This window comes from Hemitrygon akajei, chromosome 1 (assembly GCF_048418815.1).
Source record: "Hemitrygon akajei chromosome 1, sHemAka1.3, whole genome shotgun sequence".
In the NCBI taxonomy this organism is placed as follows: Eukaryota; Metazoa; Chordata; class Chondrichthyes; order Myliobatiformes; family Dasyatidae; genus Hemitrygon; species Hemitrygon akajei.
The window spans coordinates 88384882-88398513 of NC_133124.1; the positions used below are offsets into that span (position 1 = coordinate 88384882).

At 39.0% G+C, this 13632-nt stretch overlaps 1 protein-coding gene across 14 annotated transcripts in view; it reads right to left on the reverse strand.

Moving 5' to 3' along the window:
• Positions 1 to 13632, reverse strand: part of LOC140728571 (receptor-type tyrosine-protein phosphatase mu-like) — a 994862-nt gene that overhangs the window by 671646 nt on the left and 309584 nt on the right. For all 14 annotated transcript variants that reach the window (XM_073047511.1, XM_073047621.1, XM_073047608.1 and 11 more), the window contains exon 3: positions 5055 to 5326. In XM_073047511.1, coding sequence (XP_072903612.1) covers positions 5055 to 5326 — 272 coding nt within the window. The remainder of the gene's footprint in view (positions 1 to 5054; positions 5327 to 13632) is intronic.

The following is a 13632-nucleotide window of genomic DNA, read 5'->3' on the forward strand; positions in this document are numbered from 1 at the left end:
ACTGCCTTTGAAATCAAACTGATGATGCACTGGTATTCATTTTCCACAATTCCTAGATTCTGGGTGGCTCAGAATCAGAATTAAAATCACCAGTATATGTTGAGAAATTTGTCTTTACGGCAGCAGTACCATGCAATACATAATAATAGAGGAAAAAACTGTGAATTACAGTAAATATATATTAAATAGTCAAATTAAATAAGTACTGCAAAAATTAAAATTAAAACAAGTAGTGAGGTAATATTTATGGATTCAATTTCCACTCAGAATTTGGATGGCAGCGGGGAAGTTAGTTGGTTCTAATTGGTTGGAAAATAATGAATTGATTTCCTTTATTCAAAAAAGAAAAGGGATAACACAAGAAACTACAGCTAGATATCTTAACATCTCATAAGTAGTGAGATAAGTAACAGGTTTGTATGCAAGACTTCACAGTTGGCCACTCCATAAAATTCAAGGTAATTGGGCAGAGTACATAAAGTTTGATCAAAGTGATATCATGATCAACCAATTCACCGGAGTATGCTGAAGAAGTGCCATATCATGTGGATATAGGGGAGCCAATGGTGGAATGTAATTGGACTTCCAGAAGGTATTCACATTGAAGGTGATTGGGGAAAATATAAAGAATCATGGAGATAATCCTTTGGTGTGCATAGGACATTGGTTGGATATCAGAAATAGACAGTAGATACAAGTAGATCATTTTCTGATTGCCAAGGCGCACCTGCCAAAGGGGCCTCATCTACTTACAGTGTAGAACAATACAGTACAAATCTTTTGGCCCACAATGTCTGCACTGTACATAATGCCTAAATAAACTAATTTACATCTTCCTGTGCATGATCAAACCCTATCACTTCATTCTCTGCATATCCAGGTGTGTATCTAACAGCTCCTTAAACACCATTATCGCATCAGCTTCCATCACTACTTGGCAGCCTGATCCAGGCATCTACATCTCCCTATGTCCCTAGCTCACCCTAGTTTCATGCTCTTTTCTGCTTGGCATTTCTACCCTACGAAAAATATTCTGACAGTCTAATGTAACAAATATAAATAACTTTGATGAAGGCAACCAACATATGCTTGTTTAATTTGCTAAAGGCTATAAACGGACATAAGCTAAGTGAGAGGGAAAATTCTGACAAATTGAATTTAATATGAAAACAAGTGAAACCGATCATTTGACAAGTAAAACATATTACTCAATACAGTAAGAGATTGCGGAATGGGGAGGACCTGAATGCTCTGATTCAGAATTCATGAAAATCTCAAATGTAGGTACAGAAAATAATGGGAAAGGTTAACAGAATGAGATTTTTTTTTTAAGAGAGAAAATGAATACAGAGTTCTGGATATTGGTGAGATTATGCCCAGAGTACTGTTTACAGTATTAGTCTCTCTATTTAAGGAAGAGTATAAATAGATATAAGGCCCTTTAGAAACGGTTTACTTTGAACGGGAGAGTTGTCTTATGAAGAAAGGTTGGACAGTTGAAGATTGTATCGGCTGGAGTTTAGGAGACTGAAACATACAGTATATACCAAACTGAAGAGTCTTGTGTAAATTCAAGAAACAGGAGTCATTGTTGAAAAGTGACTGCCCATTCACCCAAACCCAACTCTTTGGGAGGGCACAATGATTAAGGGTGAGGGTGGTTAAAAATTTCTTCCAACATTTTCTCCATGCAATTCTGCATTCAGCCACAGGGAGATTCTTACAGCATTACTTGAGGACGGGTGGTTAGATTAACTGAGGTAACTGAGGAAAGGACAAACATCAGCCCTATAGGTTTAGGGCTGAGGAAAATCACAGCATCTCATATGATCTCCCGTCTCCCACCCACCCACCTTCCCCCTCACCTAGTTTTACCTATCATCTGCAACACACACAAAATGCTGGAGGAATTATGGAACCAAGCAGCAGCTATGGGAGAGAGTAAACAGTCAATGTCTTAGGCCAAGACCGTTCATCAAGACTGGAAAAAATGTTGAGAAGATAGAGCAAAAAGGTGGGGGGAGGGGAGGGAATAGTACAAGGTGGTAGATGAGAGGCGAAAATGAGAGGGGGAGTGGGAAGTTGATTGGTGAAGGAAATAAACGGCTGGGAAAGGGGGAATCTAATAGGAGTGGATTGAAGACCATGGAAGAGAGGGAAGGGGGAGGAGCACCAGAGGGAGGTGATGCGCAGATAAGGAGATAAAGTGAGAGGGGAAAATGGGAATGGGGGTATGGTGAAGGGAAGGGGGAAGGCAATTACCGGAAGTTCAAGAAATCGATGTTCATGCCATCAGGTTGGAAGCTACCCAGACAGAATATAAGGTGTTGCTCCTCTAACCTGAGTGTGGCCTCATCGTGGCAGTAGAGGAGACCACGGACTGAACCAATCTATGTCAGGTCTCATCAATATACAGGAGGCCACATCGGGAGCAACGGGTGCAGCAGATGATCCCAACAGACCCACTGGTGAAGTGTGGCACCTCACCTGGAAAGACTGCTTGGTGCCCTGAATGGTACTGAGGAAGGACGTATAGGGGCAGGTATGGCACCTGTTCCACTTGCAAGAATAAGTAACTGGAGGGAGATCAGTGGGGAGGGATGAATGGACAAGACAGTCTTGTAGGAAGCGATGGTCCCTGCAGAAAATGGGCAGTGGTGGGATTGGGGGAAGGAAAGGTGTGCTTGGCGATCTGCCAATTTGTACTCCTCCCCCTACACCCAGCTCTTATTCTGGCTTCTGTCCCCTTCCTTTCCAGTCCTGATAAAGGGTTTCGGCCCAAACCACAGACTGTTTATTTCCTTCCATAAACCTGCTGAGATCATTAAGCATTTTGTCTGTGTTGCTGAAAATTTCCAGCATCTGCAGAATCTCTGTCACTGTTTATTCCCTGCACTCTATATCCGTCAACAATGCAAGAGTCAGTATAATCATCCCACACAGAAAATCTAGATTATTCCCCTTCTGACTGACCTCATTCATACCAGTAAGTGAATTATTGGAGTAGTTTGTTTCTGTTAAATGAACATTCTGGCCTCAGTCTGACCACTCCACCATGTACTCAGCCTAACGCCATTGGCTGGTAGAAGTTCCAACACTGAGCTATTTATCAAGTTGTAACAACTGAACAGCAATAAAAACAAACCCACTTATATTCTTAGATGGATCCTAAGATACTTTGCTTTAAAACTAAGCCTCTGCAAATGAAGCTAATGAAAGGAGCTCTATGCTATCTATTTTCTTTCTTACCACAAATGGGACTCTATTGATGGGAGTGTGCACAGCAGGCACACACTCAACTGATTCTGCTAATGGACAGAGAGGAAAATAATAAATTAGAATTGCACATTGGTGGATATGTGTTAATAGGTTATAATCCACTTTCCCAGCCACATAAAAAATGATCCAGATTCATCGTGTGCACAAGCTGTTAATCCATTCTTAATGAAGAATAGTTATATATGAAAATATAGTATTAGTGAAATTCAATGCAATGATAAAGATCATGGAAAGAGTGGTGCATATTGATAGGACAAGCTTCAATAATGCTAAACAAAGAAACCATGAAGCTCAGGAAGTTCATCTGAACTGAATTCTGGGATATCTTTATACGTGTCCAGGACAATGCTTCATTATTAGTGTCCATCTTTTCTGAAGGCCCATGTTCCACAGATATCCATCAATATCACACAGAAGACTACACAACACTGCACAGGGTGGAAGTGTCAATAGCATTGCAACTTAGTTATAAGACCAGAAATCAAAATGGTTGAACAGATGTCTAAGTAACCAAGATCTAACGTCACAATAAATAAAGCAGAAAGACCAGAAAAACTCAGCAGGTCAGGCAGCATCTATGCAAAGAGAAAGAGTTTTATATATAATTCTGACAAGGCCATGTGACCAATTAACCTACGAACCCATGTATCTTTGGAATGTGGGAAGAATCTAAAGCACCCTGAGGAAACCCATGTCGTCGTCACAGGGAGAAGGCATAAACTCCTCACAGATAGTGGCCGAATTGACCCAGGTCATTGGTATTGTTATAGCATTATGCTAACCACGACAGCAGTATACCTCTCCCATCATGGCCTTTCAAACTGAAACATGAACCGTTTCTCATTCCACAGATGCCATCTGATATGCTGCGCTTTTCCAGCATTTTCTGTTTTTGTGCTGCAGACTTCCAGCATTAGCAGTTTTTTCAGTTTCAAATCTCACCAGAGCGCCTAGGGATTTTAAACTGAGTTTAAGTAAATTCTTGGATCTAATGATAAATAAAAGCTAATAGGAACCATGCAACCATGGTAATATTGTAAAACTATCTGGTTCACTAATACTCTCAAGGGAGGTAAATCTAAAAGCCCAAACTTGCAACAATATGCACAGTTCACAAATCTCCTTTGAAATACATCACAAGCTGTTCAGTTCAAAGTGAATAAACACCAACCATCCTTGCGAGGTTACATCTATTTACTTAATTGTTCATAATGACACAGGCAAGCCCAGCATTTAATATCCATCTAGAACTGCCTTTTAAATTGTGTGGCAGTCTCAGAGGCACTACTGGCATTGGGAAACACAATTAGATTGCACCAAGTGTGGAAGGACATTACATAAAGGTTTTTGTGACTGTCCAGCAGCTCCGTGGTTACCATTTCTGAGACTTGCTTCTTTACTTCAATTTAAAATTTCCATCTATTATCATGGGATTTACTCTTAACTAAAAACTTTGGGTATTGAGAGCAACTTACACTGAATACCACAAGTGAATAATAGATAAACATTCGTACTGTTCAGTACTTGGGTCCAGCCACTCCTGATTTTTATGAAAGTAAAGCTTTCTGCTCCGATGGTACTGGGTGGCTACTGAAAACAGTTTGCTTTTTTCTTACCTTACAGTCGAGGTAACTAAAATTCAACAGTCTTAAATATTTTGAGATCAACTGCCTCTTTGCAGACCTGGCTTCTTTAACCATTATTTAATAGTTAAAAATAACAACCCACAGCTTGAACACATCTGAGAAATTCAAGTAAGATAAAGTATCCAATACCTGATAGAAATTTGGCCAAAAGGTGCTAATGGCCAATTCGGCTTTGTTCCAGCTTCTAGTTGTCATTCCAGACACATTCCAGATTGGGTTCCCAAGGGGTCCATCATTGACCTTCACATAAACATTGAGTAACCCCGGGTTTGCCCTTTCCTTGCCAGATATGAAGTAATGGAAATCAATGCAGTGTGTATCGTTCTCCTTCACTTTCGATAATAAAAGATGTGCTTTTTGTCCTGCCTGGCGTCCGGAGGTGTTGACCATCACAAATGACCCTGTGTGTAAGAGGTAGAATTGGAAGCTCGTTACAGAGTGTATTCTATAAAGGTAATGTGTATTAAGACAAATGAATTGCTACAAATCTTGTCAGAAGCCAAATGATAAAACTTGCCTCACATTGAAAAGCAGCTTATTATACTCTGTTTGCAAGTTCATTAAATTCTCTATAGCAATGTACTAGTACTGGATCAATATGTTAAGCATAATAACAACATCATATCTGATTTCTTTTCTGCTGAAGGCATTGACTCTTACTGGCTATAATTAGATGGATACTGGCAGTCTGAATAATCACCTAAATTACACTTTAGTGAAAAATGTAAAACAATATACATATAATCAGCACACATAACTAATTCATAATAAGTATAGAATTAGTTTGTAGACATCAAATTGTTCCAAATTATGACAAATAAGAGAAAATCTGGAGACACTGGAAATCCGAGTCCTGCCGAAGGGTTTCAGCCCGAAACATCAACTGTACTTTTTTCTGTAGATGCTGCCTGGCCTGCTGAGTTCCTCCAGCATTTTGTGTGTGTTGTCCAAATTATAACAAAGTCTTTGACCTGAAACATTAACTCCATTTGTCTTCCTGCAACTGCACTCTGACTTGCTAAGGGTTTCCAACATCTTTTAATATATATTTCTAACATCTGCAGTTCTTCTTTTGCTTTTTGGAAGGTTTTCTACAATGTTTTCAACAGAACTGCACTATCTGTCCATAACTGACCGCTACCAATGGAGATAAATGGCTCTAACCAGAATTTATCAGCAACATCAGGAATGAAAATAGAAAACACACTTTGTAAAGAGGTTTTATGCTTGGAGTTCCATTTTATTGCCAAAAGGCAGCTTGCAGAATCTGTTGCAATGAGCAAAATCTGTTGAACATCAACAAAGCTCAACGCTGACTTTGGAGGCCATACTCATTGACATCACACAGGCATCTTGGCAAATGCAAATCTTGCATAAATATATCCATCTGCTTGGCAAATATCTTCCTGTGCTTGGAATGATAACTTATGTCCTGTGACCCCTTTCCTGGAATGTTGATTGATATAAGTGAGTAGTAAAGCCAAGACTGAATGCCAGTGAGATGGAAAAGTAATGACCTTTGACAGAAGCCAAGCCCATACAATGAAAATAGAAAAGGACACAATCATCACCAGCAACTAAAAACAATGAAAATTGAGGAATTAGTGGACTGGAAAACTACAATGAACGTGTCAATGGACTTCCAGAACAGGGCTTTTAGCAAAAGAAGTACTGTACATGCAATTAAGGCAAAGCACTGTCATTTAGGGTTGAGCACTAGAGATGAGGGAGGCAGTGACAGGTAAAATTTTCTAAGTGGGGTTACACGAAATTTTTGTTCAAGCTGTAAATACTCACAATGTTTATATGTAAGTTGGACATGTAGTTTTCCATTCCATCATCTTCATTCATGAATGACACAAAAATTTGATGTATATAAGAGTCTTTAAAACCACACAGCAATATTCATAGTTTAAGAGACTGCAAAATGACAGTAAATTGTCTTTTGTAGTATTTCATACTAGCAAACGGTCATTCAGCCCACAGTATCCATGTTGACCGTGATGGTGCCAACTTAAATTCAGACAGACAGAACCTGTGTGACTGGAGCCATGAGTCAGAGGTACTACTACCTGCTGCATCCCTGTGTCATCCCATGGCTGTAATAAAATTTGAAAAATGTAATACTTGGTATTAAAATTTTAATTCTAGGCACAGAATCAGCAGCTGATACCTTGCTCATCATATATTCACAGATAAATGATTAACCACAAGTACCTCTCTCATTTTCTCTCCTTTGCAATGGAGCTACATCTGAGTTCCTCACCCTCATCCCCAAGACCCAGCACAGCTTATTGATCTTTCATTTTCCAGATTGAATTGTTTTCCCAGAAGTGATTACTATTGCATGGTTTAGCATATAGGTTTAACAAGAGAGGCACAATTAATGGGCATGCTGATGCCACAGTCCAAATGGAACTGGATGTTGGCATGCCTTCAGCAGCAGAACTACCAATAATAAAGTGACAATGCATTTTTCTGACCATATTGTTTTCCTTTCCACTTGAGCAAAAATTGAAAGAAAAGGTTTAGAGGGATGTAGACCAAGCACAGGCAAATGCGATTAACTTGGATAGATATCTTGGTTGGTGTGGATGGGTTGGGCCACGCTGCATAACTCAATGAATCTGAAAGACAGGTTGTCAAGTTGGCTGAGTTGACGTTGCACTCCACTAAAGGCCAATATAGAAACCACTGCTTCTTTCAGCTTCAGCAGGTTCTATTGCCTTTGTGTCACTACTGTACAGCTGTGTTTGGGTCATGCTTAATTAACATATCAATGGAAAAATAGATGTTTTTATTACTTCTCTGATAACTTTCTCTGCCATTTTTAAATTATGGCCACACTCTAGCAAACATTTCTTTAATAAAGTGCTTTTAAATTAAAGATCTATTTGTTATTAGAAAAGAGCAAAAACAAGGAGATCAGATAGTTCTGTAATGCACACAACACAGGATAACTATTAGGAATAAATAAGACTGCATGAGAAAATCAAAGCAAGAGCAGGACATCAGGCCCCTCAACCCACCTCACCGTTTAGTGTGATCATGGCTGATCAATTTTGCCATGGATCAATTTTTGAAATTTAAATCTTCTGGAACATTACATTTTGGTCACAGTTAGAGATGAAGATTCCAAATTAATATGGATCCATCACCATTTGACTTATGTTGCACACAAGAAAACAGTTCTTGGAGAATTCATTGACACTCTCAAAACAGAAATCTATGCTATAGCTGCTCAGGTTCTGCCATAAATAGTACATATATTGGTGTCCTACTTTACAGCTGACAAGGCCACAACTAAGATGCAGGTTTATTCTCAAAGTAGGGACAAGGAGCATGTCTTACCACATGACAGATTTCTTTTAGTAAGGCAAAAACATTGTAATAAGAAAATTAGTGGATATGTTCAAAATTATGAAAAGTGTAATTATTGTCACTGGTTAATGGATTGGAATGAGTACATAACTTTAGAATTGTTAAAAAAAAAAGTCAGTGTAGGAGATAAATACAAGTTCTGATGCTGAAAACCTGAAATAGAAGCAGAAAACGCTGGAAATTATCAGCAGATACTATAGTTTGGACCTTAACAGTTAACACTCATTCCCTTTCCCAAGTGGTGCCTGACCTGCTGAATTTAAGAGATGCAAGTCTCAGAACATAGAGATGTTGATAGGTCTTGATGTACTTTATCAGAAAGATTGGTGAAGGAAAACTCATTAGTTTCACAGCAATGGTTCCTAAACTCCTCAACGGTTCCTATTCCCAGCATTTCAGCTTTTATTTCAGAAGTAACTTGATTGCATTTCTTCCAACAGTGTATTGCATACTGTGTTCCACTACGTTTAAGAAAGTACGTGGATGTTGGGTGACACATCTGTTCAATCCACAGATAAGACACACACTTTCCAGTTGTGTTTTACCTTAATTCTTCACCCATTTCTGACCTGTCTTTACACTTCCCCAATGTTCCAACAAAGCCCAGCAGCATTTTCTCTTCCATTTCAACCCTCAAATATCAAGATTAAGTTTAATAATTTCAGGTAACTAGCTATCTCTTCTTGTGTTAGAGCTGGCTACTTTTGTTGTAAGATCATCCAGCTATAACATTAACACAATCTTTCTTTCTTTGTCATCCCTGACCTGTTGGGTTTTTCCATCATTATATTTTACTTGAGATTTCCAGCAAGATCTGCATTCTGCACCTGAGAGATTTGATTTTTTTTAAAAAAACTTTTATTCAAGTCAAGTCACTTTTTATTGTAATTTCGACCATAACTGCTGGTACAGTACATAGTAAAAATGAGACAACGTTTTTCAGGACCATGGTGTTACATGACACAGTACAAAAAACTAGACCGAACTATGTAAAAAAAAAACACAGAAAGCTAGACTACAGACCTACACAGGACTGCATAAAGTGCACAAAAACAGTACAGGCATTACAATAAATAATAAACAGGACAATAGGGCAAGCGTGTCAGTCCAGGCTTCGGGTATTGAGGAGTCTGATAGCTTGGGGGAAGAAACTGTTACATAGTCTGGCCGTGAGAGCCCAAATGCTTCGGAGCCTTTTCCCAGACGGCAGGAGGGAGAAGAGATTGTATGAGGGGTGCATGGGGTCCTTCATAATGCTGTTTCCTTTATGGATGCAGCGTGTAGTGTAAACATCCGTGATGGTGGGAAGAGAGACCCCGATGATCTTCTCAGCTGACCTCACTATCCGCTGCGGCGTCTTGCGATCTGAGATGGTGCAATTTCCGAACCAGGCAGTGATGCAGCTGCTCAGGATGCTCTCAATACAACCTCTGTATAATGTGATGAGGATGGTGGGGGGGGGGGGGGGGTGGGAGATGGACTTTCCTCAGCCTTCGCAGAAAGTAGAGACACTGCTGGGCTTTCTTTGCCATGGAGCTAGTGTTGAGGGACCGGGTGAGATTCTCCGTCAGGTGAACACCAAGAAATCTGGTGCTCTTTACAATCTCTACTGAGGAGCCTCTTCTCTATTCCAAATATCAAATATTCTCTATTTGAACAATAGATAGAGAATAAATAGAGAATATCAAATAATTTCTATTTGAACTCCCCCAGACAGATCAGTTATGATTATCTGGTATTCATTTCCTTCTGTAAGACAGCACCAAAGTCTTGTCTGGACAGCCTTTTCTCCTCTCTTCCCCCCCCCCCCCCCCCCCATAAATTAAAATGCACTTGTTTTCTTAGTTTTCCAGTTCTGATAAAGAGTCATTGATCCAAATATCAAGTCCATTTCTTCCTCCACAGGTGCAACCTGACCCGAGATCATCTTCACTATTTTTTGTTTCTATTTCAGATTCAATGTATTTTAAGAAGAACAATGTTAAAGGATGTGAGGAATGGTTAGGGGATTGCTCAATATGAGAGCTTACAAACACACTATAATGCCAGTGACCTCTTTCTGCAGAGTAGAACTGCGCAACAGCGAGGTGGAGACGGCTGGAAGTCCAGACTGAGCAAATAGTTGAATTATTACTGTTTACCACACTTATCCTCTTGGATTGTTCAATGAATTCCTTCTCATAGCCAGATGATTATTTACTAAGCTCAAGTATTCTACCTCTTAAAGTTTGGATTCTGTAAGCAAGATGTTTGCAGCTAATGTGGATATTTGTTTAAAGCTGCCATTCATTCTCTATGCATTTTCCATCCTCATTAATTTTCAAAGCCACCCAATTATCCCAGTGGGATGGAAAATGCCTTTAGTTTAACCAAGGATTTGTCACAGAATTTTCTGAGGGAAAGGGATGGGTGAAGGTATAATCACAACCACAAACCTTATGCTGATTTCAGACATTATCAGAAAATGTCATTAATGATGTAATTTATAAAGCTTATGGAAATAAAAATGCCTAAGTGAAGACAAGTATTCAGTACAAAAAATGCAAAAATGAACAGACAAGAAGAGTTCACTAAAAGAAGAGTACAACAAGCTGTTGTCCAAACCATATGTTTATGACAAAGAACTCAATGCCTCAGTAGTTTTTAAATTCAATGTCCTGTGGAAGATGAAGCTTGGAGACCACACCACAGAGAAACACGTGAAGATCTTCCATCATTATGTTAGATAAGAAACCTGCCTAAAGTAAAAGATTGATGATTCTCTGGTCTAAACAAAAGCACGGTTTATTGGCTAAAAGTAGTGCAAAGAGTTATCGATGTCGGACAAGCACATGGGGAGAGAGAAACCAGGGTGACAGTTCAGGTCAGTGACCCTTCCTTAGTACTTCCAGCCTTTTCTTTTTTAAATTACAAGCTTTATTGCACAAGTTTACTCTTCATTGATCAGAGCAGGATCTTTACACCAACACTAATTTTTAAAGGGGCTTTACTTCCTCATAGATGTCAATTGTTCAGCTGCCCCTATTGATGAATCTTCATATTCAGGAGTTCAGGGTATAATGTTGTTGTGCAGATCTTAATTGTAATCATCAGAGATTCATGGTAGAACATGTATAATGCACATTGCCTAACATGGCTAAGTAGTGCCCTTAACGAAACAGCAGCTGCAATATAAAATAAAATGCTTTAAGGAAATTCTTGGGATACACCTTATGGAGCTGGATTTTTGGAGCCTTTAAACTGCTGCTCCAGAATATATATGATAACTGATGACTCAAGTTTACTGCTTCCTTAGTTCATTTCACTTTTCCAGGTGCTTCCACTGAGACATTTCAGTCCAGAGCTGTTCCAAGTTGTGTGCATTAAGATCTGGCAGGTTGTCCATCTGAGGTGGGGGTAGGAGGAGTTAGAAGATCTAAATGAGTTTGGTGACCCCAAATTGAAGGAGAAGTCATCCCATAAGGCAATGCAAAAATAAAATGATATCACGGCCTTATCAGATCAGCTTCCACATCATGTTCAGGAAACAAAATGCAATGTCCAAGGCACTTTCCATGAATTTTTCTGGTGTGCAAAGAAAATGAGCTCATGAAGAGCCAAGAATTTGCCCTCAATGCTACAATAGGCAAACCAAAGGCTGACTACTGTGAGAATTTTAGTGACAGAAAGGTGTTGAAATCAGATCCTTAGAGACATGAATTAATTGCATGTCTTCTGAATATTTGGCTGTACAAACCCCTTCCACTTACAGCATTGATCAACTGTAAGATATTCCTTGGTGTCAACCATCCACATAACTTCAGCTATATTCCCACTGTTAATTACTTGCTGTGTTACTGTGCTTCCATGTAATTAACTCTAAATACTTACTTGGTTTCAACATGAACATAACAATTTTACTACAAGATATTTTCTCTCAAGAGAGGCAAACAGAGGACACAGCCCACGTAATCCTTAGTGTGTCAACTGGCTTGCCGCTGTTCATTCAAGACACAATTCTTTTCCAGAAATCCAATCACTAGGAATGAAATGCTGGGAATGTTGGCAAATTGCCACAATCATTGTGGAGTCTGATGCTGAATGAGTTCTTTCTTGAATATCCTTACTAAAATACAAACCTCCTCCATGTGCTATTATATAGTACAACAGGATAAGTGGAATGCACTTCTATGTTGTATTGTTAATGGTCAAGCTCAGGTTTAGATTACTGAGTATCCTTACATTCACTGTTAAAATTATAAATTGTTTCTCTTTAGGTTTGGTTGAGTTCATCCTAAATTGGAATTGGGAATCTCAATGGCAAATCCTTTTGACGGACAAGTCAGGCTCCTCTGTTGTGCATGGGAGCACACTTGCAATCTAAAGGCAGCAAGTTCTCCAGTTTGTATCAGCACAAACAAACAGGAAATCATTTGGTTTGAGTTTATCTTTCGCAATACTAAGATAGGCAGGGATACTCCACTATAACCACAAAAACAGCCTGGCAACTTTCACCTCAGGAGCATCATCACTGCACATAATCCCAGTGAATCTACATGCTAGACCACCCTAGCAACACAGCACCTAATATCTCAAGCTTGATGAAAGTTGAATGAAGGATATTTGCAACCTGCTTGAGTTTACAGGTCTAAGATACCAAGGCTTGTTCTGGAACATGGATTTGAGACAACCAACCAGATCTACTGGTCTGTCAGAAGTCCACCAGCTTCCCCTCCAACTAATATCTACTTTATGATATAACGTGGAATCACCAGTCCTTCAGTCTTGGAGTTTCCAGAGACTCAGTAAATAATATGAGAAGAAATGTCAAAGAGGATTAATACTAAATACTGTTTCTGTTCCTAAGTTTATTGTGATAAAAAATTTTAGAAACTGGAATAAAAGCTTCATTGATCTCTGGCCAGGCTAGACAGCCATCCTGCTCAAATCCACCCAGCTGAAGAATTATATTTATAACCAATAAAGTAAATAGATTGTGAATCAGGAAATATAGATTGATGTTTTGCACTGGGCATATTGCTCAAATATTAACACAGTAATATGTCAAATAGTTAGGTTAAGACCTTCTTAATGATCTGAAATCAATGCTAATGACTTATCTTGTATTACATTTTCACTGCTCAGCCTGTGCCCTTACTTTTTGTATTGACAGCAACATCAAGCTTGTTGCACTAAATCAAAAACTTGACAAAACACACAGCTTCATTAGAAGTATTTGCAATTTTGTTTTATCAGGAATGTTTGGAGGAGCACTAATAGGATGTTAATGTAGTAATACATTTTAGGTGCTTTTATAGCTTGTTCTGTATAAGTTGTGTATAAGTTG